The sequence below is a fragment of the Prunus dulcis genome, chromosome 3 (genome assembly GCF_902201215.1).
Source record: "Prunus dulcis chromosome 3, ALMONDv2, whole genome shotgun sequence".
Classification (NCBI taxonomy): Eukaryota; Viridiplantae; Streptophyta; class Magnoliopsida; order Rosales; family Rosaceae; genus Prunus; species Prunus dulcis.
In genome coordinates, this window is record NC_047652.1 from 12,439,460 (window position 1) to 12,452,902 (window position 13,443).

Here is a 13,443-nt window from a genome sequence, read left to right on the forward strand (position 1 = left end):
TTCTGTTTCGTACTTGTCTGGTTCCATATTCCTCATAGTTTCAGCTGTCTTTGCTGCTACTTTCTTAAAGGGTTTTGTTAGACATTTAGGTCTAAGTAAGATTTGTGTAATTGATGGCATGTCTTGGTTTGCAAGATGCGTCATGCACCGACTCTTGTGGTTCAGCTCCACTTTTAAGTAAATACAGGACGTGTTGAGAATACCTCACTTTTACCCAATTTTCTGCAATTTTGATCCAAGTTATTTTGGTGGCCTTATGGGTTGATTACGGTCCGCCTCACTTAAGGACCTTAAAATGAGGTAGTCTGAGCAACTCACGTAAGTAGTGGTTTCAGGGCAGTGTATACCTTTATCTGTACTCTTGTTTTACCCAAACAAACCTTTTTCCTATTCTAACCACACAAAAATAGAAAAAGAAAAAAAAAGAGGAATACACGTTCATCTCTTCTTCCTTCCTCCCGTCTCCCCCTTCTTTCCCCAGGATTCCCCGTTCGATTAGGGATGATACATAAGATAGCTAAAATCAAAAGTCCAGCAGGAAAAAAGGGAAGAGGAGGCAGCCAAAGGCCATTATATCAGCCACGAACCATGCTCGATGGTCGCACCCATCGCACGGCTACTCCCTCCCAACCCAGGAATAATTGACAAAAACTGAAGAAGTTGAGAGGGAGATGCCTTTGAAAAGCTTGTAAGAAAAATTAATTTTTGTGATAAATCGGGGAGCATACGAGGAGAAAGATGAAAAATTCAGCATGTATGCCAATTTATTATTATTTTGCTAAAATAAAGAGTTCCTGCATTTGAGAAGATAAATCTGGATTTTTATTTTCATTTATTTATTTGTTTTTGAGTTAGAATAGTTAAAAAGTTCTCAGTAAAAACAGGAGTATAAGTGATGTGTTAAACTACTAACAATATGTGCCCTTGGATGGCTTCCATTAAGAAGTTGCTCATATGACCTCATTTTTGCGCCTTTAGGTAAGCGGGACTGTGTTTGATTAATTGCTTCAATCTTATATCAAAATTTGGATAATCAATTATGCCAATAAATAAGAACAAGTTGAAGAAAATATAGTAAAAGTGAGATTTTCTTAACGCGTCTTTTCTTAAGAAAAATGAGACAACGGGCATAGAGAATCTATATTGTAAGCAGCAGTTATATTTGTATTCAGAGTGATCTTGTTGATAGAAATGAAGTCCAATGCAAAGGAATGTAGTTAGGCCAGGTGTGATTCTTAGTAAGCTTATGGCTGCTTAGTGTTTACCCATGTCTTGTAATAGTAGAACCTCTTTACCTCTTTTTCTAGGATCAAACTGGGAGTTGTGTTAGGTAATTGTATCTTCTATAGGTGTGGGACCCACTGTTTTACGGTGGGTTTTTACAGTGTGCCTGACATGTAAAACTACCAAACATAGTGTAAAGTAACTGGAAAAGAGTTATGATGCTTGGTGTGCAGCAATATCATTCAGCTCCAACATGAGAGATGATAGCAGAAACTAGCAACCGAGAAAGGCCAAGAACGCACCTCGGCCTTAAATATACGGTGCTCTGCAGCGGGCACAGCTGTAAACCCTAAATTTCTAAATCATGTAACCCTTAGTTGTGGGTATAATACGAACTACTACACCTCCAATTTAAATCACTAGTTTAGAATACTTCAAAAGGCAGGAAAGCATGGTTTGTGCCTTTTTTTTCTTCTTTTTTTTTTAAGGTCTAAAAGTCTAAATGTACTGTCAAAGGTTGATTATAGTTTAGCCTACACTTTCCAGGCAGATGCAGGGAAGACTGTGACATATGACTTGCATATCTTGAACTACTTGATCCGGCCGCATTTCAATTGCAACCACCCTTCCTTCAGCTTCAAGAAATCCTCCCTCTCTGAGTCTTGGGGGGTTGAAGCTGTCTTTCTCCAGTTCCACTTCAAACAACTGTGAAAACTACATGGATGGAGGTAGGTCCTTAATCCTTATCAAAGAAAGCTTACACTTATGCTGCAGAAATTTATATGTACAACTTTGTCAAATGCTGTTGCCATCATACTCTTTCAAATGTGAAGCACAACAACATTCATTTGGTTCACAAACAATACAATATTGAACCTAAGAAATTCGATTTCGATATAACCATTTAAATTTTAATTAAAGGGTGAAGGGTGAGCCTGTTAGATATTCAAAGTGTATCTTTATCTTTGGGGCATTTGAAATGGTTTAACTGTCGCTGTAACATGAATATTCTTTCTGCGTAATCATTTAGTCTGAGAAAGAAACTGATCTGTTTACATCGGACTCACATGAAGAATATGATTAAAAATGAGACCAGACTATTCTATGTCTGGGTTTTACTTATTACTTGAATTGAATGGGGGGGAGAGAGAGAGAGAGAGAGAGAATCCCTTATATATATATAAGAAACAAACAGCTCTTAGCCAGTATGTCTTCAACATTCGCCTCGAACCAACTCACTGAGTATTGAGTGAAGAATGGCTTACTATTCATTTACTTCCATTGCCATCCATGCATTAATATCAATCCCCTTACTTCTGAACCTATCATGTTTGTTCCACAATCTCAACCTGGCTGCTGCTGCAAAACACGGCCGCAGCAAAGCCTATGCCTCTCATCACCATCACCACCACCGTGGCAACCACAACCATCCTGATCCTGCCTCCGCATCTGATGATTCGAACCCAAAACTCCACCGAGCTTTCCTTGCCCTCCAAGCATGGAAACGCGTAATTTACTCTGATCCGTACAACTTCACGTCCACCTGGGTGGGTCCTTCAGTTTGTAACTACAAGGGTGTGTTTTGTGCACCTTCTCTTGATGACCCCAAAATCCAAGTTGTTGCTGGCATTGACCTTAATAAAGGTGACATTGCCGGATTTGTCCCTGAGGAATTAGGCCTCTTGTCTGATCTTTCACTCATCCATCTGAATAGCAACCGCTTTTGTGGCATTCTCCCTCAAAGTATGGCCAACCTTACACTCCTTTATGAGCTTGATCTCAGTAACAACAGATTTGTTGGCCCTTTCCCCACGGTCGTCCTCTCTCTTCCTACATTAAAATATCTTGATCTTCGGTACAACGAATTTGAAGGGCCATTATCTCCACAACTTTTCCAGAAAAAACTAGATGCAATATTTGTCAATAACAACCGCTTCACCAATGTACTTCCAGCTACTTTAGGTGGAAGCTCAGCCAGTGTATTGGTGGTTGCTAACAACAACTTTGGGGGGTGCCTTCCCCCAAGCATTGTCAGTTTCGCTGATACTTTAGAGGAACTGTTGTTAATCAACACAAACTTGTCAGGGTGTTTGCCACAAGAGATTGGGTTTCTGTACAAATTGAGGGTGTTGGATGTGAGCTACAACAAGCTTGTTGGTCCTATACCTTACAGCATGGCAGGGCTATCTCATTTGGAGCAACTAAATTTGGCTCACAATAGCATGACTGGGATTGTACCAGATGGAGTTTGTTGTTTGCCAAACTTGGCAAATTTCACATTCTCTTATAACTATTTCTGCGAGGAAGAGGGGATATGCCAGAATTTGACATCCAAAGGCATCGCATTTGATGATCGGCGAAACTGTTTGCCAGAGAAGCCTTACCAGAGGTCCCAGAAAGAATGTAATGCAACACTCGAGCATCCTGTTGACTGCTTTGAACATCCTTGTGACGGTGGTTTTGGTGGCGGTGCAGCTGCTTTTGCCCCTACCATTGCCGCGGTGCCTGCAGCAACGCCTCGGTCTTCGCCTTTTAGTACAGCAGCTCCCAGCTACACATAATAATAATAATAATAATCATATAATTAAGAGTGCCAGAAATCCAAGAACCAGAATAAGAGGACAAGTTGGTTTAGTATTGTTTGATATTGTAAATTAATACTCGATTGTGTAAAGGTTGTTCAATGAAGATGTGATGTCGTAGAGAAACTTGTATGTATTATGTTCCAGCCTTGTTTTTCCTTCCTCCTTGTTGCTTGTTAGCTTTGGTGTTAGGCTTTCGAGTTATTATTGCTCTCTTTTGATTCTCTGTTTTGTTTTTGTTAGCTTTTAGCGTTCTGGTCCTCTCAGGTTCTTGCTGTTCTTGCTTTAATAAATTCCATTTACCAAAAAGAAAAAAGAAAGGAAAAATACATCTAATTAAATGTATGAGAGTTGGATGCCAAAGAAGTGGTCTATGAAATTTCATTAATATAAAGAGATTGAAATCTAAGGGAGGCTTGGACAATACCATATGGTCCTTGCATAGTATTTGAATGATTAATTCAAGCATACATCTCTTTTCTTCGGAGACAAACATACATCTTTACAAATTACATATGTGCATATCTACAGACAAAGTTTGGCACTTGAATTTACATAAAAGGTTTAAAGAACAGAAAATCAGGAGGGATGATGGGGTCACTAGCACCCAATGTGGCCCTTTGCTTAACCAGTAAACCACTAAGTTTCTTTATAAGCAGAGGGTCCGAGGACATAATCCTGGAAGGACTCCCTCAAATCCGCAGCAACTTCTTGTCATTAGCGCGGGGGCCACTGTTAAGCAGTTTTGTAAATAAATTCCTCCAGAGTTCAGCATTCCAATATCTGAACTCATTTGAACGACCAGATTACAAATCAAAATAGTCAAAATACAAACTGAAGAGTGAAGGTCTAAGAGATGGAAGATGAAAAGAATAACTGCATCTATTTGTTTGTGCACAGCTATGTTATGACCCTAAATTTCTAAGGTGACTGCGCTAATAATCAAGTGTTAAAAAAGAAAAAAGAAAAATTGATGTACCCCTCTCAGAAAAAAAATAAAATAAAAATCGATATGATAAACAAATGGCCAAATATGCAGAACTGAGAAAAGTACCTTCCAAAAGATGACTTGGGTTGATAAATGTAACCACCTTCAGGTGATAGTTTCTTTTCAATCTCCATGTAAGAATTATGCAGCATCAAATGGACAACAACACAGAGGCCACATGTGACAGCAAAATTGGATACAAAAATGTTGGCTGAATTTACAGTGCAAAATCAAACGAAGACTACCTGAAAAGTCCATGGCCTATTCTCTTGCATCTCCACACAACGAAATCCAGAAGTCCGGCACTCCATATTGTCAGGAAAGAGATGCATATCTATCCCTCTTCCCCAGTCGACAAGGCAAAGACCCTGCAAGATAATACCCATATTAGTCTTATGCAAAAAACTTCTAACCTGATCATGCCAGGGACCACTTCTGTTACGATATCAAATCTCAATCATAGGAGTAGATTGCTGCAGACCTTTAACTGATCCTGTTTCCTTCTCTAGTCCAGCAATCCCTGTAGTTTAGGCTGTAGTTATTACTTCTTTCCATATATGTTTCTGTACAATTTGCTATATATCTTTGTAATTGTTATGACTGAATACATAAGTAATATACATCAGATTATCACTCTTCACATGGTATCAGAGCGATAGGCTCTGGGACCTTCACCACGATTTGATTTCTTCTTAGCCTTATGGTCGTTTTTTATTATTTTGTTTGAGAGTTCTCTGTATCTCAAAATTCTACTCTTTATCATGGATCAGTTTTGTTCCACCTTTGCCAATCACGTGGAAACAAACATTACAGGTCTGGCAAGTTCTTATTTTTCTGATTTTCAAAATTCAGTTTCTTCCAATAATTTTTCACAGGTTTGGATTCTTTATAGTGGTGCAACGGATCACATCACATCCTGACCTTCATTTTTTCTCAATCGTCGTCTTCATCGACTCTTTCATCTGTTAAATTACCTACGGGCGCTAACGCTCCAATACATTCCATTGGGTCCATATCTTTTTATTCCAATATTTCTTTACACAATGTTCTTTGTGTCCCTTCTTTTAGAGTTAATTTAATGTCTATTAGCAAGCTTACCAAATCTCTGAATTGTTGTGTCCTCTTTTTTTTCTGATTTTTGTCTTTTGCAGGATTTGGCAACGAAGAAGACAATTGGCTTAGGTAAACAACATGGCGGACTCTATTATATTCACCTCATTCCTACTCACCCATCCTCAAATCACATCTCCACTTCATCAAATTTTTGGCATCAACGTCTCGGTCACCCTTCACCTGCTCGCCTACAATTACTTACTAAAATAAATCCAGCTATTTCTTCTAACTCTTCTCATCATTGTGATGCATGTCATTATGGACGGCAAACTAGATTGCCTTTTGGTAGAAGTTCAATTTCTTCTACTGAACTTTTTTCTTTAATTCATTGTGATATTTGGGGACCTCATAAAGTTCCTTCTCATTATGGTGCACGCTACTTTTTAACTATTGTAGATGACTATACTCGTTGCACTTGGTTATATTTGATGCGCTTCAAATCTGAAACTCAGCCATTATTAAAATCTTTTCATGCTTTTGTTCGTACTCAATTTAATCGCGATATAAAAGCAATACGTGTTGACAATGGCAGCGAGTTTGCTTCTATGCGCCCATTTTTTATGGAGCATGGCATCCTTTATCAAACTACATGTGTCTATACTCCTCAACAAAATGGAGTGGTTGAGCGTAAACATCGCCACATTTTAAATGTTGCTCGTGCTTTACGATTTCATTCAAATGTTCCTTTAATCTTTTGGGGTGAATGTGTCCTTACTGCTACCTATCTAATTAATCGCATGCCCTCTCCTTTGTTGTCAGGAAAGTCCCCTTTTGAACTACTCTATGATCGTGCACCCTCATTGGATCACTTGCGAGTCTTTGGGTGTCTTTGCTATGCCACAAACGTCCATCCTGTCCAGAAATTTGACTCACGTGCTCGTCGTTGTATCTTCATTGGCTACCCTGTCGGGCAAAAGGCATATCGCCTTTCTGATCTCACCACGAAACAATTTTTCTCTAGTCGTGATGTCATTTTTTATGAGAATGTTTTTCCTTATTCAAACTCTGCAAGTGACACACGGCCAAACCCAATTGTTTTGCCATGCATAGACTCTTCTCATGAGCCATGTATGACTCCATCCTTCACATCTCCTCATCAACATGATGTTTCACCACATCTGGACCAATCCCATCCTTCAGTGGAGGAGTCACCTTCTGTCATTCCTGTGGATGAATCTAATAATTCTTCCACCATTCATGCGGACCACCATAACTCCACTCCTCTTGCCTCGCCGGATCCGGTTTCTCTTCCTCCAACTCTTCCCATCGCTTCCGCCCCCACAGAACCAGATTCCTCGGTGACGGCTCACCCATCTCCTCCTCTGGAACCAACTCGTCACTCCACTCGTCCTACACGACCTCCTATTTGGCATCGTGATTATAAAGTGTCTCATGCTATGTTGCATACCCAAGTTCCATTGTCCGACTCTATGCCAAGTTCTAAGAAAGGTACTCGTTATCCCTTGTCAAATTTTGTTTCTTATGCACGTCTATCACTCGCACATCGTTCTTTCTTAGCTGTTATTTCAGGTCAAACAGAGCCCGCTTCTTATGATCAAGCTGCAAATGACCCCAATTGGCAGCAAGCCATGACTACCAAGATTACTGCTTTGGAGCAAAATAACACATGGACCCTTACGTCCCTGCCTCATGGTCACAAGCCCATTGGTTGCAAATGGGTGTATAAAATCAAACATCGTTCAGACGGCACCATTGAGCGTTACAAAGCTTCCTTAGTGGCTAAAGGCTACACCCAACAAGAAGGCCTTGACTATCATGAGACCTTCTCCCCCACCGCCAAACTTGTCACTGTCCAATGCTTGCTTGCAATTGCTGCTGCTAGACATTGGCCTCTTCACCAACTCGACATTCCAAAATGCGTTCCTCCACAGACATCTTGATGAGGAAGTATATATGCTTCCTCCACTGGGCTTTCGTCGACAGGGGGAGAATCTTGTGTGTCAACTCAACAAGTCACTATATGGACTTAAACAAGTATAACGAAATTGGTTTTCCAAATTTTCCAACGCTATAAAAATGGCGGGATTTAATCAATCCAAGGCAGACTACTCTCTATTCACCAGGTCACATGGCTCATCTTTCACTGCTTTATTGATTTATGTTGACGACATTATAATTACAGGCAATGATCCAACCTCCATTAAATCTCTCATGGGAGTCCTTCATGAAAAATTTCGTATCAAGGACCTAGGTGACCTTAAATACTTTTTGGGGATTGAAGTGTCAATATCCAAGCGTGGAATTGTCATCTCTCAACGAAAATACACGTTGGATATTCTAAAAGATGCTGGTTTTCTCGAAGCACGCCCGTATGATTTTCCCATGGAGCAAAAGTTAAAGCTGACTCCAACTGATGGTGATCTGTTACATGACCCTGCTCACTATAGGAGACTTGTTGGGCACCTCATATACCTTACTATAACCAAGCCAGACATTGTTTACTCAGTACATATACTTAGCCAATTCATGCACCAACCACGCTAGGCACACCTTGAGGCAGTACTTCGAGTTTTACGATATCTAAAGGGTTCACCTAGCCAAGGACTTTTGTTTCCTTCAGAAAACAACTTAAAGCTTACAGCCTTTTGTGACTTTGACTGGGCTAGCTGCCCAACTACAAGATCTACCACTGGGTATTGTAACTTTCTTGGGGACGCACTAATATCATGGAAAACAAATAAGCAGAATGTTGTCTCACGCTCTTCAGCCGAAGCCGAATATCGAGCCATAGCGCATGCAACTTGTGAGATAACTTGGTTGAGATACTTGTTACGAGATTTTCAAGTCAATATTCAAGAGCCCGCTGTTTTGCATTGTGACAATCAAGCTGCACTACACATAGCAACCAATCCAGTTTTTCACGAGCGTACAAAATATATCGAGTTGGACTATCATTTGGTACGGGAGAAAATTCAATCCGGGATGAATACTGCTGCATACACGCCTTCTTCCCACCAGTTGGCAGACATCTTCACAAAACCTCTTGGAAGAGATTCCTTCAATATGATTATTCACAAGTTAGGTGTTCTGAACATTCACTCTCCAACTTGAGGGGGAGTGTTACGATATCAAATCTCAATTATAGGAGTAGATTGCTGCAGACCTTTAACTGATTCTGTTTCCTTCTCTAATCCAGCAATCACTGTAGTTTAGACTGTAGTTATTACTTCTTTCCATATATGTTTATGTACAATTTGCTATATATCTTTGTAATTGTTATGACTGAATACATAAGTAATATATATCAGATTATCACTATTCACAACTTCTATCACAAAATCCATATGTTGTAAAGTCATTCCTGTATGCAAGCGTAGGATAATGTTAATAGAAACTAAAGCTATAAAAACATGTCTAATAGCCCGATAGAGCAGTAAAAATAAGAGAAGAAAAAAAAAACAAATGCGACTCAATATTACAAGTAAGTAGTAGCCTCTAAGAGAGGACAAAGCAAAATATAAAAAAAAAGTGGCAAATCGTGAGTAAAATATATCAGTAGTCAAAGGTCCAATTTTCTTTATGGTTCAAGTTCCATTGTGCTATTTTGTAAAACTTATCTGTCAGACACTGTAACACGCTCAAGATATACCATGGATAATGGCTTTTACCTAGCATAACGAATAAGCAAATTATCAGGTTTGAAATCTCCATGAATGATGCCAACACCATGCAGAGTTTTTAGCATGTAGAGCATTTCTATGGTGTAATAAATGCATAACACTTCTTCCATGGACTTGCCAATGACTGCAAATGAGTTTTTTGCATCCTACACAAGATCTTTAGGTTATAATAAGCATGACAAGAAACAACTGTGCCAGACATGAAAATTGGTATTGTTGATGCTCAAAATGGCTCGTCAATATTGAGTCCAACTTAGTGATGAGATATGTGGGGTCTTCAGCAGGGAAGAGGGCTGAGGCCCTTGGTGAAATAGGCTGGTGGGAGACCTGCAGAAGACAAAATGGTAGAAGCAATCGTTAAGCTTCGGACACCAGTGTGGTACCGGCCGAAGGCTCTCCGATGCCTAAGTCAGCTATAAGTGGTAACTTTGGCAGAGTAACAGTAAAAGTGAGAAAGTAGTTACCTTTTTTACTTGGGTACTGTTCTCTATTTATAGGGAGGTGAAAGTAGGAGGTTTGCACAAAGTTCCAATGTGGGACTTTGTGCAAGTCGTCGTGGTGGCGACACGTGTCCTGGAGATTAGGTTTGGCAGTTGGGAGCTTCGGCAAGTGTCTGGCACCTCGGAAGTGTGTCTTCCTTCGGTAGGGAAGAAGACGTGGCTGCCTTAGTGATAGTCGCTTTGATGCTGGGTCTGCTTAGTTCACTATGATGTAAACAGGTATCAATATGATTAACCAACCTGAAGTGTTCCATTAGCAAGATAATCACAGACAAGTATGCTAGAGTCAGAATAGAGATAGCGAGACCAAACCTTGACCTCTGATACAATGGCATATAAAGTGTAAAATAAACAGAACTAGCAACTAACAACAAAAGAATCAGAGGATCAGGAATGCATACTTCCTTGTCTGAGATCCGTTGATCCAGTTGACGATACATATAGAACTCCCAAGGGAAAGCAGGCTTTTGTATCTGCCAAAAATTTCAAAGACTAAAACTATCCAGTAATTCACTGGTCAGGATTAGGAGAGTACGAAGTCTGAGGTAGAATTTACCTTCAATGCAACAACATCGTCAGGATTACAGCTGACATATGCTTTATACACTTGAGCAGAACCACCCTGACCTGCGCAACCTATGATCTGGTACTTCGTACAACCTGTGAGTACCACAATTTGGACAATCAGCAGGAATACATTGGCCTTCTAGCATTCTATGGAGCATCCATGGATAAAATGACAGAAAAATTAAAACATAGAAACACCCAATTTTATCTAATGGAATCAGAATGTTCTGAGTCTCCAAGAAGATTCTGAAATGGAAGAAGATTCTGACTCCTGCTAAGGTGGTGCCGTGGCGACAGTGTAGGGCAGTGTTGAAGTTGGTTGGTAGTAGGTCTAATTCTTGAGTGAAAGGAAGAAATTAAAAAAAATTATTATTATTAATTAAATAAATTTATAAAAAATATAAATTCAAAAATTAAAAAAAGAGGAACCACTGATACATTCAAATTTAGAAACAAGACTTGTGAACAGGATATAAACGGCAAATGTTCCTTTAAGGGGCCATGTGGCAAACCCCAAACAGTTGAGATTAAAGATAAGTCAGGTTGAGTTGCAAATAAACAGAACTACTAGTTGGTATTGGGACAATCCAAAACAAGCAGAGGTCTACAAACATAGAGATGATAAATATCCTCTGACATCATTTCTACCTGATAACCGATTGCTCAAGGATATGTACTTAATGAGATTGAAAAATAAGAATAAACCTCCTGTTCATACCTCAGAGGCAAAATGCAAGCAGACAGTAAAAAAAGACTTATCCATCTCTAAAATCATAAACAATTTACACTGAGAATTTCAGTTTAAATGTCTTCTTCTAAATCCACAAATTCAAACACAACACTAAGAGAATTTCAGCACAAGATACTTATGCATTTTTTGTTTTGAAGTCTAACATATCCTACACCACTGCCTAAGGAAAGTTAAAAACCGTCTCAGTTAGCTTAGAAGTTAGAAATAAAACTGTGTGCTTACATTCATATATTGGAATATAGCAGAGATATTGAACCAATAATTTGAATCAATCACCTATCTCAATTGTCTTGTTCCTTGATGAGTTCTTCAGAGAAGACAACACCACTTTTCCAGAGTAAGCATTAGCAGTACACCAGTATCCCTGAGACGTGTGAAAAGCAAAAACTAAATAAGCTAACTCTTAATCAGACTACAAAAGAGATTATGCAACTATAACAGGGAAACCATCTCACATCATATTTCATAAGTTGATGATTAATTTTCTTTAATAAGACTTTCATAGTGGAGCTGGACCATGGGTTAATGAGGATCCCAAATGGAATCGATTCATCATTGCCACTCTGCACCACAGAAATGAAAATTGATCAATTGTCTTACATACTACATACGTATTTTGCAACTATGCAACACTTCAACCAAAATTATAAAACATTTAGGGCAATAAAACAGAAAATGTAATACATATCAATTGCCTATGTGTTGATTCATTTAGTCTGTCTTAAATCTAAACAAAGGACGTACATGATATATAAGCCACATTAAAAGTTAACAGGTTTTGCAACATAACAAAGCACAAAACATGTCCATCAAACAAGGCTAGCTGAAATAGGTCAGTAAAGCAAGTAAGGAGAGCAAGAAACAAGTGAACAACCCAAGTTTCACGACTTAAGCCTTAAGATTGAAAAAGTTTAGAAATCAAAGAAGAAAGGCTCACTTACAGTCTGAGCTGAAGAAACTAGTTCACACATCCTTTCAAGAAACAAGGCATGTGCCTTCTTCACCCACTCAACTGGTTTAGCATTCCTATCACCACAGAAAACATAATAAATATTACATTATATTGAACAACTAAACTGCACACAAAATTATAAAGAGAGACAAAGAGAGGGACCTCGAAATACCCATCTGATAAACCATGCTCGCATCGTACAATTTTCCTTTGGATTCGAGAAAGGATGCATACCAGACATAAAGCAAAGAGTTGCCAACACAAATCTTACTCTCCCACATTTTCTGAAAAACGCTTTCAAAATCTTCACTGAAATCCATCTACAAACAAAACCCACATACACTATTCAAGTAATCAAATCCTGAAACTAGGTATCTCCTACATAACCAGTTGGTGATAGAGCATCAATCTCATTGACAAAACGTTCCATACTGTATATTAGTAACATATATAATGAAAGCAACTAAACAACTGTTTAATTAAAATTAATAAACTAAGGTAACCCATCAAAGATATACAAGCAAAATGCATGAAAATTGGTAGAATTAGGTGTTAGAAAGAAGTGTACGACATACATAGAAGAACCAAATCTTGAGGAATCTGATGTCGTCTCGGTACTGATCATTGTCCTTGAATTCAGCGATGCAACCTGATAGAAGCTTGGTGAGATCCGACCCGGAATCGTTTCCCGAGTTCCAATCCTCAAGAGCTTGCTTTATCGACCTGGGTTGGTAAAACATTTTCAGGAAATTTCAGGAAATTGAAGGGTATATATGCGAGAGAGAGTACCAGAGCCAGGGCAAGAGAGGGTCGTGAAGAGGGGTGCTTGGTTGCGAGTCAGGCAAGATGACTGCCATGTCCAGGGGCGGAAGCACAGAGGGACAAGAGGAGTCAGGTGACCCCATGACCACCGGTAATTTGGAGCTCCTCAGGCGACCCCATGACAGCAAGTGCTGGACGAAAGGCCTGAGATCGCGGCACATTAGAGAACTGTAATGGCTTCTCTGGTTGGTTTCCGAAAATGCAAAAGATGCGGGGAAATGTTGGTTTTTGAATTTTTATACTGAACTTGTGATTTTCAAGCTCAAAGTTTACGTTCTTCAAAATGAGAGAGTTTGGCTCACG

The 13,443-nt window shown here is 39.3% G+C and overlaps 1 protein-coding gene and 1 pseudogene across 1 annotated transcript; one reads left to right on the forward strand and one right to left on the reverse strand.

Moving 5' to 3' along the window:
• Nucleotides 1-2,432: 2,432 nt before the first annotated feature.
• On the forward strand, nt 2,433-4,119 carry LOC117622053 (leucine-rich repeat extensin-like protein 4). The gene has a single exon (XM_034352568.1). It carries the CDS (start codon nt 2,481-2,483, stop codon nt 3,783-3,785), a length of 1,305 nt encoding a protein of 434 aa, XP_034208459.1. The 5' UTR covers nt 2,433-2,480; the 3' UTR covers nt 3,786-4,119.
• Nucleotides 4,120-4,357: 238 nt separating this feature from the next.
• LOC117621769 lies at nt 4,358-13,443 on the reverse strand (annotated as a pseudogene).